This window comes from Pseudophryne corroboree, chromosome 5, assembly GCF_028390025.1.
Source record: "Pseudophryne corroboree isolate aPseCor3 chromosome 5, aPseCor3.hap2, whole genome shotgun sequence".
In the NCBI taxonomy this organism is placed as follows: Eukaryota; Metazoa; Chordata; class Amphibia; order Anura; family Myobatrachidae; genus Pseudophryne; species Pseudophryne corroboree.
This window is the reverse complement of record NC_086448.1, coordinates 78,764,306-78,783,813: the sequence shown is the minus strand read 5'-3', so window position 1 is coordinate 78,783,813 and position 19,508 is coordinate 78,764,306. Positions and strand designations below refer to the sequence as shown.

Here is a 19,508-nt window from a genome sequence, read left to right as displayed (position 1 = left end):
CTATAATGGGTGCAGTGTGTGCTGTGCACATGGGCCCAGAGGGGGCCCACACCGCACCCGTTTCTTCTATATACTTAACCTTTCTGGTGTCCGGGTCCTCTCCTCTCCCGAGTCCCGTGCTCTGTCTGAGCACTAGAGACTCTGGCACAGTGCCAGAGTCTACAGCGCATGCGCAGGTCTCCGAAAAAATGGCCACCGCGCCATTTTTTCGGAGACTTGCGCATGCGCTGTAGACTCTGGCACTGTGCCAGAGTCTCTAGCGCTCAAACAGAGCACTAACAGCGCTGCTCCTGAATACAGGACGTTAGAGGAGGGGGCCCACACCCGGAGACTGCACACGGGTCCCCTCCTCTCTAGATACGCCCCTGGCCCCAGCAATACTACTGAGAGAAAGGAACTGCCTTTTGATACCCGACCTGGTCCTGGTGACTAGCCAACATGCCTAACCATGGAGTGGTTAGGTACTGGAGCTCTGCCACGATGATAACACAGGGTAGACCAAAGTTATGAGTCATGTTAGTGTAGAATGTATAGGACAGTTCTGATGGGGTTAAATAGTGTGACTTACAGTATACGACCTACTGTACAGCTGCCCTCCCGCTGACACAGGCTAAGTAGAAGGCTCTGAAACTTTAAAATCCAAGGTTAATGTAAAGAATGTGCAGTATTTGTAACACACGTTATTTTCTGGATCGGAGCCACTTTATTTATATACAAGTGCTGAGGTGCCGTTAACTGCTGATTGAATGTTACCAGTAAGTACACCCTGGAGTGCACTACAGAAAAACACCTCAGGTTATAACTCTGACAGATCAGTAGCTGCTGTCCAGCCTGACACCATAAAGACCCACATTGGCTGTTAGAGATGTTGTTCTATTTACAATGCTGTGTATACACTGGAAGATTTACGGCCCTTTGTTCTGTACAAATAAATTCCTTGGCTATAGCTGTGCAGAGTCCCAGAATGTAGGAAACTTATACCCCTTTACCACTGTATTGAAATACCCGGTTACTGCACAAGAACGCGCAACAACCTGAGATTTTTGTCAGTGGAAATGGCTCTACACAGGTTCAGTCACCTGGGTCCAATCACCCGGGAATCCTACCGTGGTACCTAGCAGGGTTTTACACGGGAAGGACCTGGGTGAGCTGCAGTGGAAACGGGTAACCCGGGTCTTCCGACCCAGGACCCATTCACAGCATGGGGAAAGCCGCTTTCCGGTCACAAGGAGATGATGTCATCTCCAAGTGTCGGCATGGGTGCAGTGTGAATGGAGCCAAACCCGGGAATAACCCAGATCGGCACTGTGGTGTAAAGGGGTCTGTCTGACTTGGTTTGGAACAGTGTTTCAAATCCTGGATCAGACCTGTGACTTTAGAGGAAAAAAAATGATTAACGTATTGTTTCAAACTATGCTCCACTGTATACACTATGTTGTGCCCCTATGATGTGTTATGTGTATTTAAGCATATATGGGTATACATATATAGTGTGAGAATGTATAGCAGAATCTGTATGTGGCTGGTAGGCATAGGCGTTTCTATAATGGGTGCAGTGTGTGTGTGGACATGGGCCCCTAGGTCTGGGGGGCCCACACTGCACCCATACAGTATACTCACCCCTCTGGCGTGCTGTGGTGGCGACCCTGCAGTGCGGTAACAAATCTCGCGGAAAATGGCCCCTGCTGTATACACTATATTGTGTACCTATGATGTGGCGGCAGCCCTGCAGTGCGCATTCACAAATCATTTGGAAAACGGCCGCTGCGGCCATTTCCGAGTGATTTGCGCATGCATACTGGAGATGTCCCCAGGAACAACGCGCAAGTGCCATGTTTCCGGAGACCTGCACATGCTCAGTAGACTCTGGCACTATGCCAAAGTCTACCAGCTGCCTGAGAGGAGGGGGCTCGCGACGGAGACTGCACGCGGGTTCCCCCCTCTCTTAAAACGCCCCTGCTGGTACTGTAGGTCATAAATAAAAATGTCACACACAGAGGATTGAATATTTCTACATATGTGTGTGTGTCATTATTATATATCTTTGTATAATAAGGTTAGGGTACGGGATCCTGACAGACAGCATGCCGAAAGTTCCGGCGCCGGTGATCTGACCGCCTACATCATGAACATTGGGATGCTAACTGCATTCCTATATATATATATATATATATATACATACCGTATATACACACACACACACACACACACACACATATATACAGTGTGTATATATATATATATATATATATATATATATATATATAAGAAATGGGGGGGAGGGGGAAATAGCGACCAGCGGTGTCTTTAAAAACTCACAATAAAGGTATAAAATATAAAAACAATTTATTCACATAAAATAAAGTTTTCACATAAAGATTTTCATATAAAAATATCTTAATAACAGGTCTCTTTAAAAAATGGGATGTTACCAGTTAAAATAGATAAAAGGATTATAACTTAACTGGGTATAGGTCACTGCCAGGTTGCCCAACGCGTTTCGTCACACAGACTTCATCAAGACACCCCTTGATGAAGTCTGTGTGACGAAACGCGTTGGGCAACCTGGCAGTGACCTATACCCAGTTAAGTTATAATCCTTTTATCTATTTTTAACTGGTAACATACTTAGAATTGTGTTAATTGTTTTTATCCCATTTTTTAAAGAGACCTGTTATTAAGATATTTTTATATGAAAATCTTTATGTGAAAACTTTATTTTATGTGAATAAATTGTTTTTATATTTTATACCTTTATTGTGAGTTTTTAAAGACACCGCTGGTCGCTATTTCCCCCTCCCCCCCATTTCTTATAAATCCTTGTACATCGCAGGGAATTACCATCCCTGTCTGGGGGTCAGCTGACACCCTTTTGAATTTTTAGGGAGTGTCTATTTTAAACTTCACTTTTTTATATATATATTTCCTATTTATTAAATAATTGTCAAACACAAGTGGCGCAATAACTCCTCCATTTCCATATATATATATATATATATATATACACACACACACACACACACACACACACACTGTATACACATACAGATATCGCTTAGTTCATTTATTCCAAATAAATCCCTTAAACCAAGAAGTGAAATCTCTGAGGTATTTATTCACACATTATCAAAACATTATTACAATAGTGAGCAGGCGACACACAGTACCACACATTACTTATGTCTCTTGTATGGATTTCCTTCTTTCACATGGCACAATCCCATTAGTACTGGATTCTCGCTGTGTCCTTGGGATTGTGGAATGGTGATCTCTTCCACTAGAACAATGCAGGTAGATTATTTTTTACTTGGCAGCGTTCCCATGTATTTGCATATGATGGAAAGCATGACTTCATCTGCACCAGCGCCGATGGAGAGAAGCCTGGAGTCCCTGCAGAGAGAGGGGAGAGAGCTCTTAATGAGGCTTTCTGTGTATAGTTTGAACCATAAGATGATGTTCATTTTATGTATATGCTCCTGATAGGAAAATGCCATTTCAGCACTGTACTGTATCACAGGGATTTAGGGGTTGAGCCCCCACGCACTTACGGTACCTCATGGCTCAATTAATTTTCTTCACAGCCCCACAGTGCTGCGCACACAAATATGAGTCCAGGGCGAGATTGGGCCGCGACCGGTAGCAAGATGCAGTACCCCCTCCCGGATTTATATTTCTGCACCCCCACCACAGTCCACCCAAAATGTCATTATGGATCATTAACCAAAATATTATTTCTCACATACCGAAACATTATGTATCATATACTGAAACATAAAAGTAATGTTGAGGTACCAGATGGAATGCACCAATTAAAATCAGAAAGTAATGCTTAATAATTGAGCATAATTACAGGCTGGTCACCCTATGTCAGAACTCATGTGGTGTTTTCAACAAGGTCACTATAAAACGTAACTCAATATAAGGTCCAGATTTATCAAGCCTTGGAGAGTGATAGATTGCACGGTGATAAATTGCCAACCAATCAGCTTCTGTCATTTTTTCAAACGCAGCCTGTAACATGGCAGTTAGGAGCCAATTGGCTGGTACTTTATCACCATGGAATTTATCACTCTCTAAAGCTTGATAAATCTGGACCTAAATACTGTAAGGTTCCACGTTTCAAAAATGTTTTTTGTTTTTTTAATATTGACCAGATTCACAGTATAGTTATTCTGTATGCTGATGCTACTCTCACCCTGGGTACTTTTTATATGATAAAAACTATTTCTGCTGCATTACTATAACATTACATTATCACCGCATGCAATTTGCCTATGTGTACCTTCCCCACACTAAGCCAATGGACATTCTATTTAAATATTATATTTATTATATAAATGTTTTTATAGATCAGTGCGCTTATCCAACAATCGTGAATCCCCTCTAAGGGTCAGTCACTAGCAGTTTATCAAGTCTCAAAACCGTCACTGTCCTCAGTGAATTGGCAGGATCGTCTAAATCCTATGGGCACACTCCAGACTTCCTGGCGGCAGCTCAGTTCCTCAGTAAATAACCCGGGTATACTCAGTCATGGAAATTCTATGGTACTAGGAGAGAAGAACAAGCGCCTTATGGTGCAGTAATTACAAGACAGCAATTTATGGCTCTCCTCCCATAAGTTCAGTCACATACCTGCAACAGAAAAAAAAAATCAAACCCATTTCTTTGGGTACGGGAGAATGCTGGTGGTCAGAAGACTGACAGCGGCATCCTAGAATCCAGATACCCAAAAGTCCCCGGTGGAGTACAGCCACTGGATAAGGAATTGATAGGCCCTGACACAAGTTGCTATCTGGTACGGATCTTTCCATTTGTTGTGTCTGCAATACACTATTAACGAAATTACTGCACCATAAGGCGCTTGTTCTTCTCTCCTGGTACCATATATATATATATATATATATAAAAATATAATATATATACTAATTTAATATGTAAGTACTTTTGATATTGCAATGAAAGCAGACAGGAATAATATACTGGGATTACTTTAACTGTGATACATGTAAATTTTTGTTTGCAGTAAATAATCCAATGAACGCTGTGCTGAGGCGGGATTAAGGCTCAGTACGTACTGTTGGCCAAAATTAGCTACCCCGTCTCACTAAATAAGAAACAACTTTAAATTTACATGTAGTTACTTATAAAATAGATAAGGCATGTTCAAACTGCGGCCCACCAACTGTTGAGAAACTACACACCCCAGCATGACCTGACACAGCTTTAGCATTCTCTGACAGCAAAACTGTGCCAGGGCATGCTGGGATATGTAGTTTCACAACAGCTGGAGGGCCGCAGTTTGGACATGCCTGAAATAGATATAAAAACTATTTAGCCAACATGGAATATTTACATTTCTCTCTTTCATGAAGGAATCAATGATAACAAAATAAGAACATTAAAAAAGTTATACTTAGCAATTTCACGTTCTATAAATAAAATAGGCCCTGGTGACAATATGAATGGAGAAAAGACGACTAAACACCCTGTAAGCTACAAACTGTAAGCTTGCGAACGGGACCATCTTACCACTGGTGTAGCTATAATGGGTGCAGTGTGTGCTGTGCACATGGGCCCCTGAGTCTAGAGGGGGCCTCCAAACTGCACCAATTTTTTAATACTTACCCCTCCAGAGTCCCGCACAGATATCAGCAACACTGTGGAATCACCGTGAATATGGTGCAGTAGAGAAATCACTGGAAAAATGTCCGCTACGCCATTTTCATGGTGATCTGCGCATGCGCAGTAGATTCTGAGCCCTTTAGTGCTCAGACTCTCCAGCGCTGCCAGCAGAGAGGAGGAGGCTCGAATGGAGGAGGCAGCAAATGGGCCTCCTCCTCTCTTAAAGAGCCCTTGTCTCTTACCTCTTTCTGTCGTTACCAGTCTTTTTATTTTGCTCCCAATTGTAAAGCAAAATGCAATATGCTGGTGCTATATACAGTAGGTAAATGTTAATAAATAATGTAACAAGAACACTGGAATAGTGATTGAGGGCAAGTATATGTGTCCCAGGTTACTGACCTACATATTTTTAAACCCCAGAAAAATGTTTATTAACACATACTTGCCTACACTTCTGGAATGGCTGGGAGGCTCCCGAAAATCAGGTGACGCTCCTTGAGCCACGGAAGAGTATGCAAGTCTCCCGGAGCCGGGTGGTGAAATGAGTTGACCCACAGGGTGATAATGCAATCCGTGCTGAAACGCGTCATCATAGCCACATCCTCCCATTCCTCCCGCTGTACAACGCCAGTCATCTCAGCAATGCAGTGGGGGGTGTGGCCATGGCCACAGTGATGCAGCTACACCCTCACGCAACTCCCTTGCTGTGTCACACCCCACACACCGCCCCAAATGCCCCTTGCACTGCCTCCCACTGTGCTTGTCATTCTGTCTCTCAATGCCTGTGGAAACAGAGTCTCTCTGTGAGAGAAACCCGCAACTTACTATAAGTGAGCCACACTTTGCTGAAACCTTTGAATGTTTTGTAGTGGAAAGCCAGGTATGTTTCTGTTAAGCTAGTGCCGGAGAGGCAAGGTGTTTATTTTAATGGTTTTTTTTATTTCTGCTAAATAAAACTGGCTAAGGCCATTTGCACCAGAAACCTTGGACTTGTGTGATCTCTAGGCTGCTGTGCATTACCATCTACTCCGTGAGATGGTACCCGTTCCCCTAACCCTGCTACAATAAGTAAATAGAACATTGATGGGCATCCTGATACACTTCAGAGTTTGAACTTGCAGCCCTATAACCTTCCAAAGGGCTGCACTGCACCCTAAATCTCAGTAATACAGATGTGACCTCATACACTGTTGTTTTAGTAGCAGCAAATAACCCCTCACAGCATGCCAGGTTCCGCTGCGCAGGTTGCCTTTATCACTCAACATGTGCATTTTATTTGCATAAATAAAACAACTGGGAGTGACATAACTACATTGCTAGCTTGCACTGATCAGTTGGATGTGTGATATTTGATATTCCGTTGTGCTTTGTCTGTGACTTTGTAGGAGTTCACAACTAATTCCTGTGAGGTAAAAGTTGCAGCCTGGTGTCTGTAGTACATTGTGAGTGGGGTCTCACTGAATCTGCGATGCGAAAAAGAAATAAAATCTAAGTAAAAAGATGGTATGTTACACCTCTGGGAGAGTCTCAGTGGCGCCAGTCAATGGGGATGGGGGGGAAGGGTTTCAGCTGTTTTTTATCGCGGCTGCCACAAGATGCCGCCCACAGTAGGACTTTAGGTGGTGTTTAGCCATTTTACACGGCTAAACCCTGTCTGTCTGGGCATGACATGCACGATATGCATGTGCACCCAAACATCAAATGAATTCTAACAAATGCCCAAAACAAATGTATGAGGACATATCTGAAAATTAAAAAAAAAATGCATTTAATCAGAGAAAGAGACACCTCTCTTTAACATCATATTAGCAGCATTTTTATTTAAAATAAAGATGTATGTTAGTGTCTGTGGTACTGGTGGCCTGGTAACCACTACGATGTCCAAGTGACAGTCAGGACTGTAGTGAGGGGGTGCGATTAGTATTGCTGCTCAGGACGCAAGACCAAGAAGATCATTGCCACTGCACTGAAAGTACAGTATTCCTCTCCATAATAATACTATCAGTCATGTGCAGCTTTCCTTAAGTCAGATGCATTAGCTTTTCCCACACTTGTGTAGGCTTGGTGTAGATGGTGTGGGGCTTGGTGTGGTTGGTGTGAGGCTCGGAGTGGTTGGTGTGAGGCTCAGTGTGGTTGGTGTGAGGCTCGGAGTGGTTGGTGTGAGGCTCGGTGTTTGGCCTCGGTGTACTTTGTGTGAGGCTCAGTGTGGTTGGTGTGGGAATCGGTGTGGTTGGTGAGGGGCCCAATGTGGTTGGTGAGGGGCTCAGTGTAGTTGGCATGAGGCTCGGTGTAATTCATGTGGGGCTTGGTGTGAGGCTCGGTGTGGTTGGTGTGAGGCTCGGTGTAGCTGGTGTGAGGCTCAGTGTGGTTGGAGTTAGGTTTGGTGTAGCTGGTGTGAGGCTCTGTGTAGTTGTTGTGAGGCTCTGTGTAATAGGTGCAGCCTCTGTCTCTATTACTCTAGTCTGGAATATATTAAAGCAGTGCAAGAGTGATGGTTGTATGAAGCTCAGTGTGGTTGGTGTGAGGCTTGGTGTGGTTGGTGTGGGGCTGGGTGTAATTGGTGTGATGCTCGGTATGGTTGGAGTGAGGCTTGTGTGATTGGAGTGAGGCTTGGTGTAGCTGGTGTGAGGCTGTGTGTAATAGGTGCAGCCTCTGTCTCTATTACTCTAGTCTGGAATATATTAAAGCAGTGCAAGAGTGATGGTTGTATGAAGCTCAGTGTGGTTGGTGTGGGGCTCGGTGTGATTGGTGTGAGGCTCGGTGTGATTGGTGTGGGGCTAGGTGTGGTTAGTGTGAGGCTCGGTGTGGTTGGTGCAGCCTCTCTCTATTACTCTAGTCTGGAAGATGTTAATGAGTGATGGTGAAGAAATAAAAGAATGATGATTAATAATAAAAGCTAATGCATAATACAGTGATGAAGAAATAGATATTAATATTAAATATAACAAATGCTTTAGTAAACAATCCAAATTATAGAGTGATAGCATGCTGCTATGTTTTACCCAAACCTGTCATAAACAATATTTTAGGGACCGGTGGAGGTGAATAAATACAGGATAAATAAAAAATGATAATTCATTAATAATGAGTTTATGGCCCTCATTCCGAGTCGTTCGCTCGGTAATTTTCTTCGCATCGCAGTGAAATTCCGCTTAGTACGCATGCGCAATTTTCGCACTGCGACTGCGCCAAGTAATTTTACAATGAAGATAGTATTTTTACTCACGGCTTTTTCTTCGCTCTGGCGAACGTAATGTGATTGACAGGAAATGGGTGTTACTGGGCGGAAACACGGCGTTTTCGGGGCGTGTGGATAAAAACGCTACCGTTTCCGGAAAAAACGCAGGAGTGGCCGAAGAAACGGGGGAGTGTCTGGGCGAACGCAGGGTGTGTTTATGACGTCAAACCAGGAACGACAAGCACTGAACTGAACGCAGATGCCGAGTAAGTCTGAAGCTACTCTGAAACTGCTAAGTAGTTTGTAATCGCAATATTGCGAATACATCGGTCGCAATTTTAAGAAGCTAAGATACACTCCCAGTAGGCGTAGGCTTAGCGTGAGCAACTCTGCTAAATTCGCCTTGCGAGCGATCAACTCGGAATGAGGGCCTATATACAGGAGTATGAGATAATAATGAGAAGGAATGTACTGAATAAATTCAGTATAATTAATATGTATTAGACACACAAAGTGACATCAAGCTGTAAATCTAACACTAATTAACCACACAAGCTATTTTGGGAGCCTGTGGTGTAGTGAATGAATGTAAGAATATAATAATAACTGCAATATAGAAAAGATATTGATTCGATAATCTCCTGAACTAATATCAATCTGGGTTGTTATTGTTATTAGTATGTGGGGTGAGTCTGAGGTGGCGTCCCCCCTGGATTGGTGTGGCCGGCCTGCTTTGGGGTAGCACACTGTGAGATCTTATTTAGCACCCCCTTAACACTTTCATTAATCCTTCAGGTCTTTAAAGTACACCTTCACTAGTATATCAGATTTTGTATATAGATTTAGTTTTCTTTTTATTAACACTTTACCTTCTCGCATGTGTGCTGCCCTGGGGTGACTGGCCTTTGCCGACTTGTGGGGTTCTGCACCCCAGGCTTAAACCTAGTATTAGGGAACATCAGTATTAGGCCTGTTGGCTTATCATATATTTGCAAATGTATGTAACTAAGACCTCTGGATTTCTATTGTATATAGTTGTTCAAGTCATGTTACAAGTACAACTTGGTGTGCTGGGGGACACCAGGGGTTAATCCCCATTCTCTTTCTTACATGCACAGAGAAGTCTTTTTAAAATGTAGTGGGTGTTACTGGGCGGTGAAAGGGATGTGGCTAAATGGAACCACGCAAATGGTCCATCTTATTTGCATGTTATGGGAGTGTCGTGGGCGTGTCTCTAAAAGTGTTTGCATACAAAGAAGCTCAACTGCTAACGCAAGAGACCATACACACATGGAGAAACTGCCACAAGGGGGTGTGGCATTGCAGGGAAGGGGGTGTGGCATCATAACCCAACCCCCATTTTCATCACTCCAGGGGTCCTGGAGATGCTGAGCTGTCCCCAGAAACTGGTTGCCTGCAGTGTCGGCTCCTACACCGTGACAGGAGCTGGCATGTTGGTGTCACCTGTCGAAGTCGAAAATATTACATACACACCACATGCAAACACCAGAGTGGCCTCTGTGCGTATGCGTTTTCGCCATGCGTACGCATAGACGCATGCTACGTACACTGGTTCATGAGCCTTGCGTATTGGCGCGTGGTATGAGTGAATACGGTAGCATACGCATAGAAAAGCCACAAAGTCATATTCAATATTCTATTTATATAGTGCATAATTTACACATCGTCTCCACACATTTTTCCAGCAAGTTACATATACTCAAAAGATAGAACAACAGAGTTATTCAGGGTTACAGGATGTGAGGGGATGGAGCAAGGTTAGGACTTAGTGTTTGGTATCCAGATGTGCAGTATTTTGAGAGCCACATTCCGGTCCCTATTTGCAGCTTATCGCATGTTTCTGTGCATAGATATGCGCAGAATTGTAATATTGTACTGTACTCTTGATATTCCGACGGGAACCCAGTGGCGAACAGCTGCAAGTATACCTGGACCAAGCATCACCAATTCATTTAAACCAACCTATGACCCCTCATGTACTGTAAATGACCTGCCCCTTGACCTATGAAAGAAGAGCTTACATTTCCCATTGTACTGTATTTGGACACATTGTATAAAGAGAGTCTTCCTGACCAGGCTCAGTCTATTCTCTGAAGGTCATCTTGCTAAGACTGACTGAGTCCTGGATCCGTGAGCGCTCGCGAACAAACGTATGTACTATTGGTTGTAGCTCTTCTCTGTAATATTGTATCTTTTACCTGTATCTTCTGAGTAAATATTGTTGATGCGTTGGACCACAACATAACATTTAACTACTAGTGTCGCATTCCATTCTTGTTTGGGGTATAAGGTGTATTCAGCCACACGTGTCGCTGCATTGTGCGCATAGCGTGTCGGCGTGTATACGCAATGTGCATACATATCTTAACGGTTATTTGCTCATGTTTAACGGCCGCAGCGGCCCGAACCACAGTGTGATACGGTATTGCTTTTCCTTGTAAAATAATCAAACTTTACACACCACACGGAGAGTGATAACCAGGAGCGGCCCACTCCCCCAAAGTGATGTCACTGAATTGGACTAGTGCAAATTTCTACGGTTGGTGGTGCATTAGGACCAGGGGCGGATTGGGAACAAAAAGCGGCCCTGGAAAAATTTGTACTAGTGGCCCCACATTGGCAGCACCAGAGGTGTAAGGTCTAGCCATGGGCCATGGCAGCAGCACCCTCACCCCAAGACTTTCCAGATAGTGGGCATGTCCAGCATCAAGGGGGAAGTTAAAAAGAAATAAAATTAAATATTATGAGCACATTATATGATACACCTTCAGAATTTAGGAAACTATATAATTCTTTAGAAAGATATTTTCTTGCTTATTACACCAACCGTATCCAAATCACTATTCACTCAATGTTATATATCAGCCAAGCAGGCAGACAGAGCATACACTAGATCATCTGCAATCACAGGCTAAGTGGCAAAGTAATTTTCATATATGCAAATTATTTTGCATCTTATTCATTATGTCTATAAAAAGGACCATATGTCCTCAAACAAAACAGGCCCCACAGGTGCGTCGGCCCACCGGGAATCTTCCCTGTAAACCCTATGGCCAATCCGCCTCTGATTAGGACACAGCAATCAGTATTATTGCGTGTACACAGGCCATCAGTGGGCCTTGCACATTCGGATGCACGGATGGACTTTGCAGTTGCAGACAGGCGACCGCCAATACACCCAGCTGCAGGCGATTCTGCGCCAACCACTGATTGCTAGATTAAGCCACAGACAGCTCTGAATAGGGGAAGTTTACCTATGGCCACAGTGTATACTGTATATGTTTCCAAATGTTTGCTAAATACAAAAAAAAAAAATACTTTTCAGCATTGCACAGTCCTGTCTGCTAGTTGTAAGGACACCCCCAGTTGTCTGTTCCCACACAGCGCTGTATGATACAGTCTCAGTTTTTTCCTCGGGCCAACATAAGCAACAGACGCTCCCCTAAAAAACAAACCGATCCAGTGTGAAATCCGCGGGTGTTCATTTGTTTTCCTATTGCTATACAAGGTACAAATGCCAAAACACAGAGGAGAGGTTCCTGCTTGAGGTCTCAGCTTTCTGGAAACATACACGCAAAAAAAGAACATTTAGTAATTGGAAAAAAGTAGATCCAAATTCCTGACCTTATCCATGGGTTCTACAAGAACGCCGCAAGCTATCCATTCGCAAATATTGATTTTTACTTGCAGAAAGGATGAGACAACACGCTTACAAGAAGTGACAACAGCGGAAATCTGTAATGCTAGTTTTTACGTTCATCTTCTTATGTTGCAAAATAAGAAAAACAGATAAAAAATAACATTAAGCAAAAAGAAAAACAGCCGAAGGAGGGGAAAGTGAAAGCTTTTCCGTAAGAGTTTCTAGCGCAAGCCTAAAATAGCATTACATTAATCGTGGCACAATAGCAAACTCTAAATCATTTCTGTTGTTGTAAAAGAGTCACTGATTCTTTCTTGCGTGTAATGAAAATACACCTGTACAACTTCAGTCATTTACTGTTAATGGATAGAAACGTTTTATCCAGACGCAAGCAAAGAGAAAGTAATAGATTAAGACATTGAGGAAGCAAGGCAGTACCAGGCACACAGTCTATATTAAGGAGTATGTAAAAATGCCAGGATAGTTTACGCTGTAAGAAAATCCCATCTGTATCAACAGGAGAAACTGCAGCCAACAGGATTATGTAACTAAGGGGTACATTTACTAAGCAGTGATAAGAGTGGAGAAGTGAGCCAGTGGAGAAGTTGCCCATGGCAACCAATCAGCACTGAACTAACATCTATAATTTGCATACTATAAAATGATACAGAGCTGCTGATTGGTTGATGGGGAAATATCTCCACTGACTCGCTTCTCCGCTCTTATCACTGCTTAGTAAATGTACCCCTAAACAGTGCAAATCTTACATTCATTTCATTTAAATAGGAGCAAGAGAACTGAGGGGTTTATTCCATACTTACCGACTCTTCTGCTGCTCTCTCCGGGAGAGAGCAGCCAGGTCTGCTCAGCAGGGGGTGGGGAAGGGTAGTGACGAGGAGAGGGGGCGGAGCAGAGGCTGAACGGGGGCGTGGTCGAGGCGGGGTGGGTGTGTGGCAGAGGTATTTCGTCATTTAAGCCACGCCCCCACCGCATAATGCCGCTATTATAGGCATTATACTGTAGGGGGCGTGGCTATGATGACGCGATTCAACAAGAATCGCGTCATCGACTGCCTGGACCGCCCACTTTACTTACTAAGTGGGCGGCTGGGCAGGGGGGAGCGCAGGGATCGGGAGACTTGCCTGCTTTTCCGGGGGGGCCGGGAGGGTCACCCGATTTTCGGGAGCCTCCCGGCCATTCCGGGAGAGTAGGCAAGTATGGTTTATTCATGAAGCAGTGAAAAGTGTGGAGAAGTGAGACGGTGGAGAAGTTGCCCATGGCAACCAATCAGTATTGAAGTAAAATGTATAATTTGCATACTAATCAATTGTACGGAGCAGCTGATTGGTTGCCACGGACAACCTCTCCACAGGCTCACTTCTCCACTCTTTTCACTGCTTCATGAATAGACATGCGTCTCTTTAAAGGGGCTTTCAAACACAAACAGTGTTTTGCAGTGAAACTCTTGAAGAACTACACAGGAGGAGCAGAGCACTTTGTGACACCACACGTCTATTACTTGCCCGTACGCTTTATCTGATTTTTTCTATACGTGCCATCTGGTTAGTATTAGCACATATTGCAAGAGGAGCAAAGGTTTGCACTTTCTAATGGTGATGAAAGGACAAAGATTAGATCAGTGTATAGAGAATGAGGATTAGCCATAATAATGTGCCAGCTTCTGTCCGTGAGTACAAAACTGAGATGTTCCAATAAAGGGCATTGGAGGCATTTCCTCTGTAGTGGACGTCATAGAAAATAAATCTAACTTTTAATAGGACAACTTGGGGGTCATTCCGAGTTGATCGCTAGCTGCCGTTGTTCGCAGCGCAGCGAAAAAAATAGCTAATCTGCGCATGCGTATGCACCGCAATGCGTACGCGCAACGTACGGGTACAAAGAGCATCGTGGTTTTGCACAGGTTCTAGCGAAGCTTTCAGTCGCACAGCAGAACGCAGGAAGATTGACATGAAGTGGGCGTTTCTGGGTGTCAACCGACCGTTTTCAGGGAGTGCTTAGAAAAACGCAAGAGTGTCTGGAAAAACAAAGGCGTGGATGGGCGAACGCTGGGCGGGTGTGTGACGTCAAAAGCCGTCCCTCCGTCATTAGAATCAAAGCACACAAAGAGTAACTACAGGGCTGGTCTTGTTTTGCACAAAAAGATTTTGCAGGCGCTCTGCTGCACAGGTGTTCGCACTTCTGCAAAGTGAAAATACACTTCCCGGTGGGCGGTGACAATGCGTTTGCATGGCTGCTAAAAACTGGTAGCGAGCGATGAACTCGGAATGACCCCCTTGTCCAATCGTGAATTCAGTGACTGATCAAGGGAGGGAGGCTATCAGGACAATTGCCCTGCATAGCACACACCCTTGTACTTTGGGCAGCTCTTTCCTCCCCCTTGCCAAGATGGATGCGGAGCTGGCTGAGAGCTAACCACCCCTCCCCTCTGGATCCACCACTGGGTGCATTTCATATTGGGGTAATACACGCACATATATCACAAAGCTAATGCAGTTCTCTATGGCTCAAAACTCAACCAAGCTTCTAATAGGTTGTATGGATATAATTGGTCCTGTCTTTGCAAAAATTGTTCAGTGCTCTTTGCAGACAGGCATATTTCCTGGACCCCTAAAGGAAGCAATTGTTAGACCTCTTCTTAAAAAACCTAATTTAGATCCCGACTGCATGACCAACTATAGACCGGTATCAAACCTTCCTTTTCTAGGAAAGGTTATTGAGAAAGTCGTTGCAAATAAACTGGAAACCCGCCTGACAACCCATGATATTTATGATCCATTCCAATCAGGATTCAGGAGAAGACATAGCACTGAAACAGCCCTGGCGTGTATGTTAAATGATCTTCTGATGGCTAGAGACAGAGGCGACTGTTCAATATTAATCCTTCTGGATCTCTCTGCAGCATTTGATACCGTGGACCATGGGCTTCTGATTGAGCGTCTGATACATTTTTGTGGACTGGATGGCACAGCCCTAAATTGGTTCAAATCATTTCTCACAGGCAGGTCACAGAGAGTATCGTCTGGATTATACTCATCACCACCAGTGCCATTGCCATGTGGTGTCCCACAAGGTTCTATACTAATCCCCATGCTTTTTGCAGTATACATGCTCCTGCTGGGTGAAATAATCAGGCGCCATGGGCTAGTCTACCACTGCTATGCAGATGATACACAACTGTACTTGTCCTTTGCTCCGGGCACTGATAACCCAATAGCAACCCTACATGGCTGTCTAGCTGAACTCCAGGAGTGGATGAGTGCTAGTTGGCTGCGACTGAACCCGGAAAAAACCAGAGGTCCTTATGATAGGACCGCAACATCAAAGGACAAGACTGCAGCATAGCCAACCAACTGGACTTAAACTCGGGGATTCAGAATTACAAACCACTGATCGTGTACTGAATCTTGGCGTTGTCCTGGATGGTGGCTTGACACTTAAACATCAGATATGAGCCACAATCAAATCCTCATTCTTTCACCTGAGGAACATAGCCAGAATCAAGCACTTAATTCCCTCAGATGATCTGCCAATAGTCATCCAAACATTTGTATCATCTCGATTAGACTACTGTAATGACCTCTACCTTGGTCTCCCAGCAAAAGAAGTGCACCACTTACAGCTGGTGCAAAACACAGCTGCCAGGCTGTTAACCAACCAGCCCCATTCTAGCCACATAACACACATCCTCTACTCCCTTCACTGGCTGCCTGTAAGATGGCGAATCATCTTCCAGATTGGCTTACTGAGTTTCAAAGCACTACATGACCAGGGCCCAAGGTACCTGAAGCAGCTACTGACCCCATACTGCCCCACTCGATTACTGCGATCTGTAGATGAAGGACTTTTAGCAGTACCTAGAATCTCCCGTAATTCATCTGGGGGTCGAGCTTTTAGTCATGCGGCTCCGACTCTATGGAACTCACTTCCCCGCACAGTGCGAGAGGCCCCAATTATAGAATCCTTCAAAAGTAGACTCAAGACTTTCCTGTTTACTCAAGAATTTCCATAATGTCCCTTTTAGTATCTTCATGCTTCTGTATTTTATGAAAATCTGTTCTGTACTTCATTATATTCTGTACTATTATGCTATGTATCTGTTAAGCGCCTTGAGTCCTATTGGAGAAAGAGCGCTATATAAATAAAATTATTATTATTATTAAAACGTGCACCTCATTTGCATGAATAAAACAACTAGGGTGGTCATTCCCAGTTGTTCACTCTGTAATTTTCTTCGCATCGCAGCGATTTTCCGCTAATTGCGCATGCGCAATGTTCACACTGCGGCTGCGCCAAGTAAATTTGCTATGAAGATTGGTATTTTACTCACGGCATTACGAGGTTTTTTCTTCGTTCTGGAGATCGGAGTGTGATTGACAGGAAGTGGGTGTTTCTGGGCGGAAACTGGCCGTTTTCTGGGAGTGTGTGAAAAAACGCTGCCGTTTCTGGAAAAAACGCGGGAGTGGCTGGAGAAACGGGGGAGTGTCTGGGCGAACGCTGGGTGTGTTTGTGACGTCAAACCAGGAACGACAAGCACTGAACTGATCGCACTGGCAGAGTAAGTCTCGAGCTACTCAGAAACTGCACAGAGAAGTCTTATCGCAATATTGCGAATCTTTCGTTCGCAATTTTGATAAGCTAAGATTCACTCCCAGTAGGCGGCGGCTTAGCGTGTGCAAAGCTGCTAAAAGCAGCTTGCGAGCGAACAACTCGGAATGACCGCCTAGGAGCGTCAAAACGACATTGCTAGCCTACACTGGTCAATCTGACGTGCCACATCTGTACATCTGTGTGCAACTGGGGGCCTGATTTTCAGCTGTGCACCTGGACAAAACCATGCAGCACTATAGATTAAGCATAAGTATTCATGGCGCAGGTCACTCCTATCTGACCTGGTTTTTGCCTTTTTATCCTGCATTGTGTGCTGTTTCCTGAATTTTGCATCTATAAGGGGGTTATTCAGATCTGATTGCTGCTGTGCGTTTTCGCACAGCCGGCGATCAGATCTGAACTGCGCATGCACCGCACTGCGCGTCGCATGGCTGCAACGGCTATCGGCGGGATGGTGCGAAAACTCCATTTGCACAGGCGATCTGTGTCAGGGAAAACGCAGGCGGGATCAAGCGTTTTCAGGGCGGGTGTCTGACGTCAGCTCCGGATGTGATCGCAGCGGCTGAGTAAGTCCTGGGCTGCGCACACACTGAACAAAGGCCCTCATTCCGAGTTGTTCGCTCGTTCTTTTTCATCGCATCGCAGTGAAAATCCGCTTAGTACGCATGCGCAAAGTTCGCACTGCGACTGCGCCAAGTAACTTTACTATGAAGAAAGTATTTTTACTCACGGCTTTTTCTTCGCTCCGGCGATCGTAATGTGATTGACAGGAAATGGGTGTTACTGGGCGGAAACACGGCGTTTCAGGGGCGTGTGGCTGAAAACGCTACCGTTTCCGGAAAAAACGCAGGAGTGGCCGGAGAAACGGTGGGAGTGCCTGGGCGAACGCTGGGTGTGTTTGTGACGTCAACCAGGAACGACAAGCACTGAACTGATCGCACAGGCAGAGTAAGTCTGGAGCTACTCTGAAACTGCTAAGTAGTTAGTAATCGCAATATTGCGAATACATCGGTCGCAATTTTAAGAAGCTAAGATTCACTCCCAGTAGGCGGCGGCTTAGCGTGTGTAACTCTGCTAAATTCGCCTTGCGACCGATCAACTCGGAATGAGGGCCAAAAGCAGTTTCAGCAGCTCTGCTACACATGCGGACGCAAACACTTGCACAGCGAAAACACACTATCCCTGTAGGCGGCGACTGTCTGATCGCAAGACAGCAAAAATCACTGCCCAGCGACCAGGTCCGAATTACCCCCTAATAACTTAGGATGAATGTTTTGGCACAGCAAAGCTCATGGCGCTATAAATGACGCTATTTGGCGCGATTTGCGTGCAGGTTTATTTGGTCATCTCTGTATTTGTGTGATATATATTCAGATTTTGTTACCGTGTGCAATACTGTCCCACAGTACAGTCTGGTACATAAAATGAGAATCCTCGGAATAGGGAAATAAAGTGTACACAAGGCAGGAAGTCACAAATGTAGACATGGATGGAACATAACACTGGGGGTAAAGGACCAGAAGGATCAGCTTTACTTCTAGAGTGACCATCAGATGTGCGCTATTCTCAGGACACTGCGCTATGTAGGATTAGTAACAAGAGGCAGAATAGTAGCTACAGAGAGATGTACATAGGATAAATTGCAAACTGGGCTGTGGCATGGCAAACTTGTTAATGTAGGGTTATGTTTTTACTTTTTAGGCCATAGCAATTAAGATGCTAATTACAGGTTAATGTTAGGAAAATCTCAGATGGACTTGGGAATAGTAATTAGCCGGGCACAGTGCCAGGCAGCAGTATCTGTAGAGAGAGGCTCATTCAGGTGCGGTTGGAGTTATCGCTTCCTTAGAAGCAGCAGTGATAGCGCTGTATGGTGATGCAGCAGGCGGCGTCTATTACAGGCAGAAGTGATAGCGCTGTATGGTGATGCAGCAGGCGGCGTCTATTACAGGCAGCAGTGATAGCGCTGTATGGTGATGCAGCAGGCGGCGTCTATTACAGGCAGCAGTGATAGCGCTGTATGGTGATGCAGCAGGCGGCGTCTATTACAGGCAGCAGTGATAGCGCTGTATGGTGATGCAGCAGGCGGCGTCTATTACAGGGAGCAGTGATAGCGCTGTATGGTGATGCAGCAGGAGGCGTCTATTACAGGCAGCAGTGATAGCGCTGTATGGTGATGCAGCAGGAGGCGTCTATTACAGGCAGCAGTGATAGCGCTGTATGGTGATGCAGCAGGCGGCGTCTTTTACAGGCAGCAGTGATAGCGCTGTATGGTGATGCAGCAGGAGACGTCTATTACAGGCAGCAGTGATAGCGCTGTATGGTGATGCAGCAGAAGGCGTCTATTACAGGCAGAAGTGATAGCGCTGTATGGTGATGCAGCAGGAGGCGTCTATTACAGGCAGCAGTGATAGCGCT

General features: G+C 44.8%; 1 protein-coding gene across 2 annotated transcripts in view; it reads right to left on the bottom strand.

The window, feature by feature from the left end:
* Nucleotides 1-3,095: 3,095 nt before the first annotated feature.
* Nucleotides 3,096-19,508, bottom strand: part of LOC134927227 (probable acyl-CoA dehydrogenase 6) — a 222,066-nt gene continuing 205,653 nt past the window's right edge. For both annotated transcript variants that reach the window (XM_063921394.1, XM_063921395.1), the window contains exon 10: nucleotides 3,096-3,390. In XM_063921394.1, the coding sequence (XP_063777464.1) occupies nucleotides 3,297-3,390 (94 nt within the window). In that variant the 3' untranslated portion in view covers nucleotides 3,096-3,296. The remainder of the gene's footprint in view (nucleotides 3,391-19,508) is intronic.